Raw genomic sequence first — 19,290 nt, 5'->3', positions numbered from 1 at the left:
CATGTAGCTAGGTTATCTTAATATTATTTTGAGTATGAATATTACTAGTGTAAGGATGATAAAGGTTAGTCTATTTAAGCAAAGTTTATGTTTATAAAATAGTCAATTATATAGTTTATTTTGAATGGATTTGAATGGTACTTAAGTACAAATTTTGAAGTTACTTTGTTTAATGGCTAGGTAGTAGTGTGTTAATATAAAATGCATAATATGGGCATAAATTGGTTGATTGGTTGGTTGTAAATCGTATATAATTGTGTTTAAATGCAGATAATGAATGAAAGGGTGAGAAAAATGGCCTAAAATGGCCTATTTTCGTCCACATGGTTAGACACATAGGCGTATGTCTAGGCCGTGTGTGACACACGGTAAGCCCACGGGCGTGTGATATGACCGTGTGTCCCCTGCATCCTTAAATGTAAAGTCAGGATAGTACACGGGTAAAAGACACTGCCATGTGTCTTGGCCGTGTGAAGGACACGAGTTTTAAGCATGGTCGTGTATCAACACGACCTAGCCACATGGGCTTGTGCCCAGGCCGTGCGCCCCTCTGATGCCTAAGAATTTGCAAGTCAGATCTGCCCACGGGCTAGCCACACGGCCATGGGAACCCCACGAGCTGGCCATACGGCCATGTCCCAAGCCACACGAGCGTGTGCCCCTATCTTCAAGGAAAAATTTCTAAAGTTGCCAGTTTAGTCCTGAACCATTTCCAAAGCATGTAATGGGCTCCGTAGGCCCATATTAGGGACTTTATAGTGAAATTTGAAAAAAAATTGATCTGGAATGAAAATTTATGACTCAGTTTTGTATAAATGTTAGTGTATAAGTCCGATAATGCCTCGTAACCCTATTCCGGTGACGGATACGGATTAGGGGTGTTACACAGTTGGTCTTTTTGGTGCCAAACTTTTTACTTGATTCTTTAAATTTGTATTCACATCCACGTCACAAATAAGTGTGATGTAAGACACCACACCATTTTCCTTTGCCTTTAATCTTCTCGTGACGATGATATAACCAAGAGAGAATGCCGTGTTTTGCACCCATTGCATCAGCTCTTCATGAGACTCGAACACCTAAAATTTAAATAATTTTGTTAACAAATATTAAATGTTATAAAGATAAAAAAAATATTAACATCATGATAAATATTATACCCTATCGGTAAAAAATGGTGATGTCGCCATAGAGAGCTCATTGCCTTCATTTAAGTTACTTTCGTAAAAATTCGACATCTTTTGTTGAACACTACAAATTATGACGAAAAAATTAGTAGATATAAAAATTTAAAACAGATTTTAATTTATACAAAAATTAATAAATAAAAAAGAAAAAATTAGAAAAACAGATTTTTGTAAAAAACAGTTTAGAACAAATTTATAAAAATAAAATTACAAATAATAGAATGTAGTGAGAAGGACTTACTTAATTTTGTTAATAATAATATGAGTTTTCGTTAGGGTGTTGTTAATGTTCATCAAAATAAACATATATATATAACTCTGCCTATTTATTGTATTAATTACAACAAAATTAATTTTTTCCTTTTTAAGATGTTGACTCTAATTTTTGGACTAAATTGATTATAATAATAATTTAAGATGTTGAAAATGAAGATATTTGGAAAATGTACTAATTATAACAAAATTAATTTTTCCCTTTTTAAGATGTTGACTCTAATTTTTGGACTAAATTGATTACACCTATTAATTTAAGATGTTGAAAATGAAGATATTTAGAAAATGTACTAATTAATTTTTAGAAAACATTAATTTAAGATCTTAACTCTAATTATTGTATTAATAAAAGAATCATTGTGAAAAATACTCATCTAATAAAATAAAAATGTTGTAATTAATTACACGAAAAAAAAGAATTAAGATGTTTTTAATATGTTGGGAGTGTTTTTGTAGCAAACCCAAACTTAAATAGTAGACTAAAATTATACTTCCTGATAGGCAATTTCATTTCTCAAAGTGCTAAAATAGTTGCCATCTTCTTTGTCGTGGTTGTGCATTCCCAAACATCACTATTTATGGGAACGTCAAATAGATGCCAATTATTACACCTATGAAGATTTTCCTAAATGAGCTTGCCTCGAAAATACTCCACCTTGTCTCGAAAATCCCTTGCATAAGACCACCTCGACAACAAATCATCAGAATTGAATCCACAAAATCCAGAAAAAATCTTCAAAAAGTAAAAGGACCTATTATTCCATCACTTCCTAGCTTCAACTTCCCAAAATTGAGCCCCACTATAGATAGTCACATTGGGTTAACTTAGACGTGCCTTAAATCAGACCATCCACCACTATGTAGTAGGGTACTTATGTTGTGGGATCTATGTCGAGCTCCTCCTCCTCTAATAAACTTCCATTACTAAAGAGACTTCAACTTTCTCCGTAGTCCTCCAAATCTCACTACAGCCTTCTTAAATACGACTAATAATTTTTAGTATAATTATGGGAATCAACCGCAACCTCCATTATTTAGTCTTTATCAACAAATGATATATAAAGCACAATTAAATCCCATGACGCAATTGTCTCTCTTTTTTTTCTGATGTAATGTAACATATTTTTTGTCTTTTTAATTGTCTAGTGATAATTTAAAGGCAGGTAGAGTGTGGTTTTTTTTTCTTTCTTTTAAAAGAAAGAAAAGTAGGAAGATATTTAGAGATTCCTCTAACATTGGTAGAGATTAGTGAGCTAATATTATATGGAAGAGTCAGAGACTAATTATGAACTTAAGACAAAAGCATTATACATAAGTAAATCTTAACCATCAAGGATGTTGTAAAATATTTATATATGTACATATATAGTTGCATATTTGCAGAAAAATAAAACCATATAAAAATTATATATATATATATATAACAATAGGGATCTATTGATTTTCTGAGAGCGACATCCATAAACAAAAAATTAACAACAATAATCTTCCTTTTCTCTACCAATTATAAATAAATTAATCAAATTTTAGTCATTGATGACAAATCATTAATTGTGCATTAGTGATTTGCTCCAACATCAAAGGTCGTTTGTGTTATTTCAATGGGTGGGGGTCCCATACTTAAATTCCATTAAATCCACTCCAACAATTCTACTATTAATCTTGAAATGAAAAGCAATCAAACCCTATAAAACCATGTCGGAAGAAACTTATATTATAGCCGCAGTTTTGAAAAAATTGATAAATTAATTATTACACATTATATTAAAAAATAAATTAATTATTTTTATTAAAAAATTTATTTATTTGTATTATTAAAAATTAATTCATAAAATAAGAAAATAATAATATTATAAGATAGGAGAGAGAGCATTTATGAGGCAGTGGAGTCTACATGTAATTGTGGAGGCAAAGTGTATGGTTGCGATCATTTAATTGGAGACGTGTTTGTTTCATACGTAGATGATGCATGTTTTTCTTGCAAGTTTGGGATGCCTTGAAAGAATCTAATGTCATGTGTGTCCCACATCTCCCCCAATCAAATAATGAGATATTTGTTTGTGTGTTGCACTAAATATCATTTAATTAATTGAAAATAAACAAAGGAATCAAAGATTCCAATCCTTGATTGTCACTCACTCCTTCCACCTTTATTGGTTAAGGATAATCAAGTTTATTAAGAACTCGCCCCCACCTGCCTTCTTTTTTCTGTTTGCTCTATGACTTGCAATTTGGTGTTGAAGTTTACTTCCTCTTTTACATTCATGATTTAACTTTGATGAATAAAAAGACAAAAAAATATTGAGAGAAAGCATCAGAATCTTTAGTGTGTTGAAGCTAAAGAAAGGCTTTATTGGTTTACCTGTCCTTTTCCTTTCTTTTCTTCTTTCTCCATTGCCTGATAGCTTCATTTACATTTAAAAGAAAAAGGGTTCTTCATAGCCTAATGCCTTTATTTACATTAAAAGGAAAGAACCTGAAAGAGAAGCAAGCAAGCTAACAGAAGCAGTTGAATTGGGTGCAAGCAAATCCATGAATGGCCCAATGACTGTGGAATAGGAATTAATTAGAATGACTTACAAATTCTTTTTGAGCTCTAATTAAATCCAAATGAATGAATCAAATATTTAAACGAGAATAAGAGTTTTTTTTTTTTTTTTTTATACACAAGACTTGAGTTCGAGACATTATTTCACCCCAGTAAATTCAAACAAGACAAAGTATTAGAGATTAGAATTAGATACTTTGCTTGAAATCAAAGCTCCATAAATTTAGTCCAACCATTAAACACAAACCCCTTAATGAAATACAAATAGGAAGAGCAGTGCTAAAAAAATAAAAAATAACCTTAGGGAAAAGCTTTATGTTTTTGTGTGTATGACTCGATCTATGGACGACCCTCCACTCCAAATTCTCCAATAAATAATCCCCACGCACCCACCTGAATATCAGCTCAAATCGAAACAAACATTTCACCAAATCTTCCCTTCTCCTCTCTCTCTCTCTCTCTCTCTCTAGTGTTTTTTGTTTACAGGCAGAAGGGAGAAAGTGGGTGTTGTGTTTTGTTTTTGGTTGATTCAAGTATTTAATGTGGAGAGAGGGATATAGTAACAGTAAACCTGGGAAAGTCAAGAGACCATTTTTTCGAAGGTATATTTGATTGCATCCATGAGATCACTGCGTCCCTGGCTTTGTTTAGGATGACCGAGTCTGCTTACAGAGTCGAAACCACCGCTCGTCTTGCTCAATGGAGGATAGATAATCTTGCCTCTTGCACTTACCGCAAATCCGATCCTTTCAAGATCGGCAACTGGAATTGGTCTGTCTCCTTTGATTTCTCTTCATCTTTTTCTTACAAAGAGTCAAAGTTAATTATAAATAATAAAACTAAATGACTATATACCATGTTTTCATCATCCATTAGTTTCGTTTCTTATCCTTGGAATTTGGATAAACGTCCATCCATCATGGATGAAATCCTTTATTGGGCTTTAAACTTTAGTTTGTTATTGTTTCTCTTGAGTTGCTAGAATTTTTTGTTGTTTATCATGATAAATCTGGATGAATATAAGTTTATTGGAACACTGTTCTTATACCTTGCTTTTTTATCTGGATTGAAGGCATTTGTCACTGGAGAAGAACAGGGTATTGTATGTTAAATTATACCCAGAAATTTCGAATCTAACAAGAGACAATCCCCCAATTGCATCCTTCATCATCCGAGTTGTATGCTCAGCAGGGGATCGAAAGGCTTTCACTCATCCAGGTACATCCTGCCTGCTTCAAAACAGAACAATCACTAGTTAATATTTTGATTAAGCCTGGATATTTGTTTTTCATCTGTATGACAAATTCAGATGATCCACATGATGGTGTAAAGTCATGTCCCTTCCTGTTACTATTTAGAGAACCTAATTTCCATTTCTATTGTCTCTGATTGTAGAAATAAAAGACAAACAACTGAAGAGCAACGAAGATTTTGTCTGGCCGATCGAGGTTCCTTTGACGGGGAAATTCATAATCGACGTTGAATTTCTTGATCTAAAAACCGCTTCTCCAAACGTAAGACTCAACCATCCAAAAGATAATAATAGGAGTAGGAGTTAACAATATCATACCTAGGTTAATAAGTTTGGTGTTGATTCACAGGGTGGGGAACCTTGCTCCATTTGGGCTGAAGGACTCACACAAAAGCAATCAAATGCCACAGCTCTTGCATGCCTTGGTCGGATGTTAACACAAAGCATCCACACAGATATCATTATTAATGCTTCTAATGGAAGCATCGGAGCTCATCGTGCTGTTCTTTCTGCACGATCACCTGTTTTTCACAGCATGTTTTCACATAACCTGCAAGAAAAGGAATTGTCAACCATAAACATATCTGACATGTCAATTGAAGCTTGTCAGGCTTTGCTATGTTACATTTATGGAAACATCAAACATGAAGAATTCCTGGCTCACCGGCTGGCACTTCTCCGGGCAGCTGATAAGTATGATATATCGGATTTGAAAGAGGCCTGCCACGAGAGTCTCCTAGAAGACATCGATACAAAGAATGTCCTTGAGAGACTCCAAAATGCAGCTTTATACCAATTGCCAAAACTCAAGTCCAGTTGCATGCGATATCTTGTGAGATTTGGCAAGATATATGATATTCGAGATGATTTTAATGCTTTCCTGCTATGTGCAGAAAGGGAGCTGATAACTGATATATTCCATGAAGTTCTAAATACCTGGAAAGGATTGTAAGATTCCACCAATGATAAACACCAATGTGTTTTTAAGTCAGTGGTACTTGTAGCATCGATAAAGATTGTAGCGTGCAGGATCGTATTTGTAAATATGATTCTTTTGTTCAGATGGTATTCATGTCTCCATGTACATACACATGTATGTATTGGTTCCCTTTGACAAAAACATTCTATCCTTGTTATCAGAGTTTCAGAAATGCAACATAATTTGATTAAAGTTGTTTGATTTATACTGAGATTTAGATTTTAAAAGGATTATGTAACTTTGGGATGATACGGCGCTATACATTATTGCATGCTGCCACACAACACAAATAACACTCAAAATCATATAAGCATGGATGTAGGCCATAGAGTCGATCTGATTTGAAGTGGTTGAGCAGTGGAGCTTGAATTTAACCAATGGTTTCTATTTTCTCGACTATCTAATCAAGAACGACTTGAAAGGCTGATTAAACCAAGGTTGACTAAAATTGCTACTAATAATTTGAGCTTTTGAATCAATGCCAAGGCAGATAAGAGACAAGCTGATATTCCTTCAACATAAATATTAATACAGATGAAAGAATCAGTCCATCTTTATCTAACATACAAGGCAATAAGGCCTACACCTAAACTGATAAAAATCAACAAACCATAATCGACACAGAAAAGATGTAAACATATAATTGCTAATAGAATAGAAGGTTTTACATGCTAAAACTGTTATAGTTCCCAAGTCGAGATATAAGATTTATTTATGAAAAAGATCAAGAGGTGCCACAAATTTAACAGAGTTGAAAACAATTAGGATGCAATAAAAAGATAGAAATGCCCATATGAAACAATATAACAAACACAAACCAAGTAAAAAAGCTGACATACCGGCTTAGACGAGTCAATGAGAGGATTCCATATATCAAGAAACATCATATGCGTATGAAGGGAAAAAGGAGGAGCTTAAAACTAAACACAATCATCACATGCAAAGCAGAAAGTAGAGTTTCAACGGTAGAGGTGTATATATACTCGCTCGCGGCAACAGTCGAATATTCTCCCCATCATTGCTTGGAACCTCTGAAGATGAAGATGGAGTGAAAGAGGATAGCCGTGGAGGGAATAAGAATAAGTTGGTGGGAATGGGAATATGGAGGGAATATTATTAGGATCTTTTTTTGGTCTCCGATCTTTTATGTTGTAGATAATTACGAAATTGAGAGAGGCCAACCCTTGACTCAGTCTGAGACTCAAAACTCAAAAGCCCATATCATAGTAATAATTGAAGTACAGTTCACAATTAAAATTTTGTAGTTCATTCATGCCAAATTTGACAAACTTAAGTGGGAACTGTATTGTACCACACAAAGTTACATGGTGAAAAACTCACTGGTATTCAAATATGTTTATTTATAACAAAAAGAAAAAGAAGTTAATTTAAGGTTAAAACAGAAACCTTAAAACCCAAAAACTTTCAGGTACACCACTCATCAATATCAGACTCGAATATCCCATTTGCAGGGAAGAGTCTCAAATGCACTCTCATTCACTAAGAGCATCAAAGACATGAAAAACATCAATTCTCCTATATCACTTGTCAGATGTTTGATTGACATCACTGCTCTCTGCTTCACCAACAACTTTCTTTTCGTCTCCTTCCACAGCATCTCCATTTGAGCAATGGTTCTTCAAAACTGTAGAAATGTCAGATTCAGAAGCTCCAGCAAGCTTGAAGCGCTCAACAGCAGTATCAAGATTTCTTTTCCAACCATCCATTCCTAATTTGCATTCAACTTGGGATCGTTCAAAGAGCATGTTGCCCCAGAAAAGATGTATTTGTGATCTCATCACAGCTGCTTGTTCGGCTGCTTCCTCAGGCGAAAGCTCACCCTGATTACCAGTTCCTAGGAGCTCACTTTCTGCAACACTTCCGGGTTTCTTCCTCCTCTTTAACAAGTCATCCTTCTTGATCGAATTTGGATCTTTCAAGTCATTTGCTCTCTGCTCCTCCAACTTCTCCCACATTTCTGTAGCAGCTTTCATCTTCTCTTCAGCACTGTCAAAAAGTTGAAATGTCTCAGCAGGATCCCAGCTTGAGAGATCTATTTTCTTTGCAAGTGCAAAAGACCAATTAAGTTTGGCCATTTCAAATTGCTGCTGTCCCAGTGCAAGCAGACCTTCATAGAAGTCCGGCTTGATTAAGAGTGCTTCGGAATACTTCTCCCGGGCCAAAGAATACTTCTCCCTAACCCAGTCATAAGCCACTTTAAGTTGTGCTGACATTACCTCCTTGCTAGCAGACTCATCTAGAGGAATACGTTTCCTTGCAGCACACATATGAACATTTCCCCAATTAAAGAAAGCCAATGCAGCCACCTCTTGGAACTTGGCAGCAGCTTTGTCAAAGAGGATTTGAGCTTCATCACTAGTAACTGTCTCCTCAAGAGCCTCCGAACAGAGCTCCATTCCAAGCTCGTGCAAGTCAATATGAGCATCAGGATCAATACCCACATGGGTGCGGAAAAGTTGAGCAAACTCAAACAGCCAATCATCCATCTCTACTTCCTTGCACTCTGGATCTTCAGTAGCTCCTGCTTTTTCCTTTGAAGCTTCTTTCTCTGTCTTTTCAATCTCAGGATCAACACCTTCTGACCCATTATCACCAAGAGACGAGTAAGACCCACTCTCATCAGCCTTGGCTCCCTCAGTTTCCAAAGGCTTCATCTCCTCTTCATCTGGTAATGGAGGTTCCTGCTCTGGATTCACCTCAACAATGTGCAATCTCAATATCCCCAATCCACTGGCTTTATCTGCTTCTGGCTCTATAGGAATTAGAGCACCTACAGAAGACTCTGCCAACCTAAGTTCTGTCGTGCAGGTAATAGTAACCAAATCTCCATCATTATCCTTATATTTGATTAATACAGACTTGGATGAAGGAAATCGCTTGCTCACAATCTCTCTCAACACTTTGAAGCTGCAATTAACTGGCATCTGGGAAAGCCTTATGTCATGATCGTAAACAAGTTTCAAAGGTCTCCATTCAATTGCCACCTGCTCTTGAACAAAACCAGAAATTGACTGTGCTCTAGGGCCACCCTTATTCAGATTACCGGTTGTTTTCAGAGAACCACTTGAGGGCTTCAGCACAAGTCTTGGCATCTGGGCCTTGTTCTCAGGACCGTTTTCAGTTGCTACATTCATTTGGATCTTCTCCAGCTTATTACTGGGTGATCCAACTGATCCTCCTGGAGGTGATGTTGTCTTCTTAGACACCGGTCGAGCAGGTAAGCAAGGCCCAAGGCCGGCGATTGGGGCACCACGAACAGCAGAAGCCCCAAGTGCAGCTGGGGATGGACGGCTCTGGAGGTCTTGCTGAGCCTCCTGGCGAGGGCCCAATGCAGTCCTTAATCTCCTTGCAATCTCCAAAGCATCCTTGTGATTAGGGTCAGCTCCCAACAAAAGCTGCACATCCTGCATAGCCATTTCATATTTTTTGATAGCCTCAAAAGCTCGAGCCCTCCTAAGAAGAGCTCTAACAAAGCGAGGCTGAACCTGAAGCGCCATAGTACACTCAGCAATTACGGTGTCATAATCAATGGGTTTCATTTGCATCAAGCAAGCAGCCCGGTTGCTGTGAAAGACGGCTCGATCAGGGTGGGTTTTGGGGATAAGCCTAAGAGCATCATCATAGTGTTGAAGGGCAGCCACATAATCCTTGTTCTGAAACTTCTTATTGCCTTCTTCTTTGAGCTCATGGGCTCTCTTCAAAAATATAGAAGAGTCCAAATCAACACCACCATTAGTATGTGCAGCAGCGCTATTATTGGAATGATTATCAACAGAAACCTGGTTCGACCCACCCTTCTTTTTTCTCCCACCTGACTTCCCCATGTAATCACTATAAGTCTCTCTCTCTCACACACACACTCACTCTCACGCAGAAAAAAAGATTGAAGGAATTGTATTCTTATTCTTATACAATAAAAGTACAAAGTAGGAATCTTTGAAACTATAACTTGAGCGTACAAGCAATGAGAACCCAGAGATTATATATGAGACATAAAGAGAGAGAAAAAATATACTTACAGAAAATAGTTAAAAAAGCAGAGAGCTTTGGTGCTTCTTGGTTTGGATAATTGAATTGGAGAAGTGGGATTTGCGGAAATGGGAGGATAGAGATGGAGGTTAAGAAATGAAAGGGTTTCTGGTTCGGGTATTGGGATGTTGGAACATGAAACCCTAGAGGTAAAAAGGTCGAGGTAGAAGATACTCATCCAAAACAAGGTAGGGTCAGTTGTTCATTTCTTTCCCAGCCGTTAGATTAATAGACTCTTTCTATTTCTGTTGTCAATCTTCTCAGATTTGAGTTGATTATGTATTTCATAATTTAACGGGATAAAGTTTTAATTAAATAAATAGTAATTCAAGATTAAAATTATTTAAAAAAAATATTAACTACTATCGGTTCCAGCTTATCCAGTTGGACCATAATTCTACGTACCTCAAATTACAAGAGGTGATAATGTTAAGTATTTAGTATTTAGTTGATAAAGTGTAATTATATTATAATTTTTAAATTATGTTTAGTAGTATAAATTATAATTATATTTAATTTTTATTTTCTAAATAAGTTAAAAAGTTAGAACTAAATCATGATATGTATTATTTTACCTATGTAAAAATAATTTTAAATTTGAATTTGAGTGTTATTATCTATGTAATTAAGATGCGCCAATTACATTCAATTTAGTGGAATCCATCAATTATAATGATTATCCAAACATATCAATCATGTATAATATTATAAATAATTGTACTAAAATTTAATTATTAAGTGACTTTCCAAACAGTATATTGCATTATTTTTTACAAAATGATATTTAAAAGTTATTAGTTAAGTACATTCCAAACACTACTTATAATCAAACGTGTCATTAAAGTCTAATTATAGTTTTAACCTCTCTATTATGTTAAAATTTAATTCTTTTTTCTTTTAGGAGTACTTCTATTTCAATTCACCATAATTTAATTTTCTATTTTATAACTAATTTTTATCTCTTATTATGTATGAGTTTAATTCCATACATCAATTAAAATATATTATATTTATTTCTTTAATTTTGTTATAAAATTTATAAGATTTAAAAACGAGTTAAAATATACTTTAAAAAGTTAATATATGCAAAAAGTCCATATAATATCTGTACATTTGAAACTTAATCTTTTTACTTTTATTTGAAGTAATTTACTACTTTTACTTTAATAATTTAAAATACAAGATCAATTGTTAATCTAGTTAAAAATTTCTATTAAACCGAGGTTCATTATAACGTTATCTTCTGTTATATGACTATCAAATGAATAGTTTTTCTATTTTCAAATATTACATTAGTAAATTTAACAAAAAGAAAAAAGTTTAACACCTTAACAATTTGACCTAAACTTTAAAATTTAAAAATAGATCAACTTATTTCCAAATGTAAAAATAGTAAAGGGAGTTTGGCCATATTTTAGCATAACAATAATATGATTACTATATATAAATTCTGTTTTATATGAAATTATTAATATATTTTATAATTAATTTTTTAGAAAAATAATCTATTTGTAAAAAGAACTAAATCATATCCAATAATTTTTAAAAGCTTTTTCTTTATTTTTCTTTTAATTTTTTAAAATATTTTGTATTTTTGTTAAAAAATACTATATTCACAAAAAATATATTGCTTAAAAGTATAATGTCTCTATAAAATGATGAACATAGCTTCTAAAAAAAATCACTTTCAACAAATTTTTAATACATGCTTACTATTTTTGTAATAATGACCATAACTTATTAATTTAACCCTTAAAATATAATAAAAAATTGTGTTATTATGCTAGACATTTAAAATCGGTAGCTAAATAATCTTTTTAAGAATAATTAATGCTAAAATTTAACTATATAAACATAAATTAATTAAAATATTTAAAATTTTAATAAATATTAACATAGAATCAGAGCAAAAATTTACAAGAATGCTATGCTCAACAAATGTAGTTTAAAAATAAGTAAGTAATCATCAATACTTCAACTTAAAATTTCAAAATATACACATTTATTTATGTTTAAATGTAAAGTATGCATGTTTTTTTTAATAAAATGTTAATTGCTAATTTTTTTCTGAAAACAAATTAAAACGTAATTTAAAGATTAAAACCATAATCTGAAAATACATTGAAAACGAAATATGAAAATTTTAAAAATATGTAGATTTAAACATGAATAGAAATAAATGGGTAAACTATAAAAATAAGTCACTTTTGTTTGTCTTAAGTTGCATTTTAGTCATTTTATATTTGAAATGTTACGTTTTAGTCACGTTATCGTTTTGTTACAAAGTAGTCACTTAATCGTTAAGCTCTATTACCTTCCTAATGACATTCCAACATGACAGTTCAAATGAGTTTTAAATGCCAAATTGGATGTCCAACTGGCATGAAAATAGTTTTTTCAATCAAAATAGAAAAGAAAACTAAATGAAAAAAGAGACAAATGGCTTTTCTTTTTCAGTTCAAGGTGTAATTAATTTAAAATTTTCAATCAATTAAATTTATTTAATTAAAAACCTATTCTCATCCAGTTAAATATCAAAGTTGGCATTTAAAACCCATTTAGGCTGTCGTTAAGGAGGTAACGGAGCTTAACAATAAAGTGACCACTTTGTAACAAAACGATAACGTAAGTGACTAAAACATAACATTTCAAATATAAGTGACTAAAATGTAATATGAGGCAAACAAAAATGACTATTTTTATAGTTTACCTAAAATAAATTATAGATGAAAAAAATATTGAATACACAAAAGCTTCTATTTTAGTTAGATTATGTTGAGAGGATGCAATTTTTTTATTTTTTGAATGGTTATATGTGCAAGAGTGTTTTTATAGATGATGTGGTGTATTTATATAAATAATTTTATAAAAAAATTAATTGTATGCCATTAGTTTAATTGTATAAATATGTTTTTTTCTTTTAATAATTAAATTATGAATGTAAAAGTAAGATAGTCTATATAAATAAAAATATGCAAACTTATCATAAGAAATCATTTTAATTTAGTTAATTTATGGTTTATTACATTAAACTAATCACCAATAAAAACAAAAGAAAACATCAATAGTAAAAAATTAATAATATGAATGAAGTACAACAGATGTAAGTTTTCAAATTGAAGAATTCCATATGAATTTCTCTTACTTATTCTTGTCTATTTATTTTTTATCATATAAAATAAGATTAAAACATAAATATAATTGCATAATATTTTAAAAATGTTATATATTTAAATTAATTTTTTATTTCATAAGATGAAGGGATTAAAAGTGTGTTAATAAATATTTGCTTAAAATAATAAAATAAATATTTTCCTATTATCGATATATATTTTCGATTATATAATCTTGTACATATTTTACAACATTAATTTGAAATATTGGATACTATAAATTCAACGTTATTAATTTCATCAAACCCTAAAATAATACTAACATCTGCGCATAAAACCTTTTATATATATATATATATATATATATATATATATATATATATTCTTGTAAATATATTACTAAATTAATTACAAAGAATGAATGGATTTTATGGAATTTACAGAATGTTGGGGATTGTGGTAGTCAAGACGTTGAATGGTGTAGTTTCTTTTCTTATAATGTCTTGGTTGTTATGGAAGAATCGGAATACGTATGTATTTTCAAACTGCCATAGTAGCTACCAAGAAATAATTGATAAGGGCATTAGTTGGGTAAGAAATTATGAGAGGATGTCTTATCATGTGATTCATATGGCTTGTAAAATTACTTATTTTTGTCTATACGGGTAGAGATATAGGCGTGTGTCTCAACAGTGAGTGACATATAGTCAGGTGACATGGCCATGTGTCCCCTGTATCTTAAATTTGCACAAAATAGAATGCTCACACAACCTAGCACACGAGCGTCCTTCTAAACCGTGTGAGTCACACGGCTTGGCCACACGGCTATGTGACTCTTGCAGTGTTGACAATTTTAAATATTTTCGAAAACTTTTCTGAGTTTTTGATCTAGTCCCTATGTGTTTCTAATGCGTAATTTGGGACTTGAGGGCTCGTTTAAGAGACAATATTTATGATTTTGATTGGTTTCTAATATGAATGCTAGATGAAATGAAATGTCTGATAAATAATTTGTAAACTCCGGTAATTCTCTATGACCCTGTTCCGGAGATGGATTTGGGTTAGGGGTGCTACAATTCGCGAATTTTTTTTTGAATTTCGAGTTCGAATCGAGTTGAGTTTTTCAATTCGAATAACTCAAATAAATAGAATATCAAACTATAATATTTTACATTTTTACGTCAAACTCCCAAACCTTTTTACTTTTTCCTCAAAATTTTTACTCTCCACTTTCTCCCCATAACTTTTACTCCCCTCCCATCTCAACCCCCATCTATCAAAAATCCATTTCCCACCAAAATTTTACTCTCCCATTTACTTTTCCTCAAAATTTTCTCCCAAATACCCTTAAATTTTTTATTTTCCCCCAAACTTTTTACTCCATCCCACTTTCCCCCTAAAACTTTTACTCCCTCCCCATCCCACCTCCCATCTACCCCAAACTCATCCCCTCCCAATTTTTTTTAATATTTTCCCTCTAAAATTTTACTCCCTCTATTTACTTTCCTTCAAACTTTTACTCTCTAAAATTTTTTTCCCCCTAAACTTTTACTTCTCACCCTTTACTCCCAAATAAAAATTAAAATTATCCAAAAAATCCTAAACATAAATAGTAATAATTTTACTTATATATACTATTTATATTATCAAATTAAATTTCATATTTTATATTATTTGTATTATTGAATTATTTAGTACATATTGAATATTTATATTAAAATTGAATTATTAATTATGTCATGAAATATTCGTGTTAAAATTTTATATTGGTGTCAATTTCACATTTTATCTTTAAAATAACTTTTATTAAAAAATCAATTTTTACATTTAATATATTTTTAATTCTAAAATACATAATGGCAAGAATCAAGATAATTGAAACAACTAAGAAAGCAAAGAAGCTAACCCGTATATAAAAGATTAATAAATAAATTATGAGGTGATGAAAGTTAATAAAAAATTTGATTAGGATGAACAAATTTTATTACGGTGGGTGATAGTAATTATAAAGACCCAAAATTATTTTTAAAAACTTAACTCGAACAAATATATTCGATTCGATTCGATTTGAATTCTATCTCACTCGACTCGATTCGAGAAAATTTCAAATGAAATTAAGATGATAAAATATGATTCGTCAACTCGATTAACTCGAAGTTTTTTCATTCGATTCGATCGAACACTCACCCTACCACCAAATATTGCAACTACATCATAAAGATGAGATGACAAAATATAGGACCCATAAATGTAACAAAAACCAAAACAATCAACAAAACTAAAGTTCTTGTTAAATGAAGGCATAATGTCAAAAATAGCCCCTAACGTTTGACTGTTTGGTCACTTTAGCCCTTTATGTTTTTTTTTTTCTGGGAGCACTTTCATCCCTATCTTTTGTTTTGGGTCAAATTGATCAATTTTTAATGGACATGTTGACGTGGCCCTTAGTTAATTAGCGGTCAACATTAACTACTGACGTGACAGTCCAAATGTAATTAAATGCTGACGTGGCACCATTTTGTCTTATATGCCAGATAGCAAATGAGTTTAAAATTATTAAAATTATTTTTTATTTTTATAAAATTAAAAATATTTTTTATTTTTATAAGATTATTAAGATTATTAAATGCATATAATTTTTAATTTCCACATTTTCTTCTTTCCTATTATTTCTTTCCATCGTTCACCATCATCATTGCCGTCTTCGATCTTCATCCCCATTATTTCTCGATCTTCATCCTCATTATTTCTTCTTTTCACAATTTCTTCTTCCCCATTGTTTCTTTGAAAACCTCAAAATCCATCCTTGAGTCAACACCATCACCACCATAAACCAACCTAAACATAACCCCATCAACACTACTGTGTAACCTTTAATAACCATACCTAAAGCCCTTACAACCCAAATCCCTATTACTCAGTAAAAATAAAAAAGCCCCAAATCGGAAGTTTGAAAAACTAAAAAGAAAATAAGTCAAAAAAGAGAAAGAAGAAAACAAAAAGCAGAGAAAATTCATAAAGACAATCGGAGCTAGAAAATTCATAAAGAGAATCAGAGCCTCTAATGGTCTCCTTCCAAATTCAAACAGTGGATTCGATGCCAATACTATGAAGAACACCATACCTCCGAACCGAGGCAGTCAGGCAGCCTAAGGAGATCGAAAGACATTTCATTAGATCTAGGCCTTTCTTGTCTGACTCCTATCCAAATCCCTAATTCCCATCTCTTTGTTTTGATATTCACCGTTCCCATCAACTTCCTTAATCATTGTCGAACAGACACTTGAAAACCCAGAAATTTAAAAACAAAAAATCCCCCAGAAATTAAATAACAAAAACCCAAAAATTTTAAAACAAAAAACCCTTTTTTTTTGTTAAATCAATTGATTATGTGAAGTAATAAAGTAAGATATGATATGGTGGTGGCGATGGTGGTGGGCTTGGTGGATAGGGTGGCAGAGGTGGTTGGGATTGTGGGAGGGATAGAGAAGTTAAACAATAGAGAAAAGAAATGGGGATGATGATGAAGATAATTTTATAAAAATAAAAAATAATTTTAATAATTTTAAAATCACTTGCTGACGTGACATATAAGATAAAATAGTGTCAACTAACAACCACGCCAGTATGTCCATTAAAAATTGATCAATTTGATAATAAAAAATGTTAGGGGTGAAAGTGCTCAAAAAAAAAAAAATAAAGGGTCAAAGTGACTAAACAATTAAATGTTAGGGGCTATTTTTGGCATTATGCCTTAAATGAAGTAATTATACAACATGGTAAGAACATGAGTAAAACACCAAAAAATGGTGTAGAACAAATAAAAATTGAAGAAATCAAAATTTTGATTTCTAAATCCACCCTGTATGAATAGCATATGGGTTTTGACTATGAAATTCTTATCATGATATATCTATTAGCCAATCCCTTCATAAGCAGTTTATTTAACTTTAGTAAGAAATAACCAGAAGCAGTCTTATTTTATTCTAACTAAACTCGCACGACTTCAATTACATTTCCTACAACGTAACCAATTACAAAATGACATTAGCAATAGTGACGGTGATAGCGTGTGGCCATCAAAGGATTAGAAGAATGTAAGCATTATCAATGATAGCAAAGTGGCAAATCCTAAATTCTACAAACTAGAGTTTTGTGGAAAGAGCAAAATGAAACAGAAACAGTAGCAACAAAGAACTTGAAACAATAAATTAGGCAAACAATACAAAACAAAACCCAATTTTTGTCCTCTGGGATGATAGGCAACCAATTTCTTTCAAAGTTTAATTTTTTCCCTTTAATATGACATTTCTTCTCCTACTCCAACAAATAGAAAATACCCTGACTTTGTTTTCATCATCTCTTTGATTTTCGCAGCATAAACCACTCAAATTGGTTTTTTGAGGAATTTCTTCTTTTTTTAAAAAAAAAGAAAATCAGTTTTTTTTAACTACACTACATGACAACATAATATTTTTTAGTTGACATCTTTTTAATTTTTATATAAGATGCCTTCTCTCAATATCTATTAAAAGATTAATATATAAACAATAATATTGATTATATAGAAAAAAAGTTCAAACAAACCAATAATCTAAATATAAACTAGTAATATAAATTTCAAAGTTTGAATAATATAACCTAGTTAGAAGTTGACTGCCAATGACCACTAGAGAAATTCAAAGAGAACTTCTTCATTCTTGATTCTTGACAAATGTATAAAAGAGTTTCAATTTCAAGGCCAAGAAGCACTAAAAACTTTTACAGAGGTAAGAATTTTTATGAGAATGGGAGAATTAGAATAATGGGTACAAGAGCAAAATATGTTGTTTGATTGGTTTAATTATGGTAGATAACTTTTAATTAGGAATCAATAAAAAATCATTTTTCAAAGCCTCATCACCGACCAATAAGCTTTATTCTTTTAATGTTGACTTTTGGACTTCTACTACTTTATTATGTTAGGGTTAAATTCGTTAAGTTTTAGGATCCATTTGTTTACATATAAAATGTTTTACGGAAAATATTTTTTATATTTTCCTGTGTTTGTTTCATAGAAAACAGCTTGGTTAATAGAAAATGACTTACAAGTCAACGTAAAATAAGCCATTTTTCTTGTAAATTATGACTTGCCATTTTGAAAAGCGTAAGTCATTTTCTAGAAAAGAGTTATTTTATAGATAATTTTATTTTATATAAAAATTAATTTAAATCAAGTTTAATATTATTATATTGATAATAAATTTTTTATTTTAAAAAATTAAAAATTATATTTTTAAATATTATTAAACATACATATTTAATTATTTATATTTAGTAATACAATAAATTATTAATATAATAAATATAATTTATTATTTTAATAAATTATTTAATATTTCAATTTTATTTTAGTAATAAATTTTAAAAATAATAATTGTAAACAATATTATTCACGTATTATTGAAAATATTCAATATTAATATTTTAATAATAAATATTTATTACAATTATAAATATATTAATAATAAATGTTTTGTAGTATAAATGTTAAAATATGTTATAAATCTATGTACATGTTACTGATTTGCAATTTAGTCTTTATACTTTTATTTTCAAGAATTTAGTCCATTTACTTTTCAAATTTGAAAATCAAGTCCAATTGTTGAAATTGTTAAATTTTTTATCAAATTTGTTGATGTCACATTTTAAATAAAAATACTCACTTGGTAGTCATGTAATTAAAAATGACGTTATAATGAACTTAAATTTAACATAATATTTTTAATATATATGCAAAAACAATGTAAAAATAAAATTATAGATAAAAATAAATTCAATTAAAAATGAAAAAAAAAGCTCAAATGTATGTTTAATTGAAAACAACTTCTATAAAAATTTTTAAGAAA

The 19,290-nt window shown here is 31.2% G+C and overlaps 2 protein-coding genes across 3 annotated transcripts; one reads left to right on the top strand and one right to left on the bottom strand.

Moving 5' to 3' along the window:
* Positions 1–3,908: 3,908 nt before the first annotated feature.
* LOC108480790 (BTB/POZ domain-containing protein At1g55760-like) lies at positions 3,909–6,431 on the top strand. Its single transcript, XM_017783889.2, has 4 exons — positions 3,909–4,779; positions 5,081–5,226; positions 5,404–5,522; positions 5,610–6,431. Exons 1-4 carry the CDS (start codon positions 4,661–4,663, stop codon positions 6,210–6,212), a joined length of 987 nt encoding a protein of 328 aa, XP_017639378.1. The 5' UTR covers positions 3,909–4,660; the 3' UTR covers positions 6,213–6,431.
* Positions 6,432–7,483: 1,052 nt separating this feature from the next.
* LOC108483450 (protein CLMP1-like) lies at positions 7,484–10,573 on the bottom strand. 2 transcript variants are annotated; one of them, XM_017786854.2, is made up of 2 exons: positions 10,280–10,572; positions 7,484–9,955 (listed from the first exon to the last, which is right to left on the bottom strand). In XM_017786854.2, the coding sequence occupies exon 2, from the start codon at positions 9,803–9,805 to the stop codon at positions 7,781–7,783; it is 2,025 nt and encodes a 674-aa protein (XP_017642343.1). In that variant the 5' UTR covers positions 9,806–9,955; positions 10,280–10,572; the 3' UTR covers positions 7,484–7,780. The 2 variants fall into 2 exon arrangements, with proteins under 2 accessions (XP_017642343.1, XP_017642342.1); XM_017786853.2 differs by having other exon boundaries at positions 7,484–10,573.
* Positions 10,574–19,290: the final 8,717 nt, after the last annotated feature.

This window comes from Gossypium arboreum, chromosome 1 (assembly GCF_025698485.1).
Source record: "Gossypium arboreum isolate Shixiya-1 chromosome 1, ASM2569848v2, whole genome shotgun sequence".
NCBI classification, from domain to species: domain Eukaryota; kingdom Viridiplantae; phylum Streptophyta; class Magnoliopsida; order Malvales; family Malvaceae; genus Gossypium; species Gossypium arboreum.
This window is presented reverse-complemented; position numbering and strand designations above follow the sequence as displayed.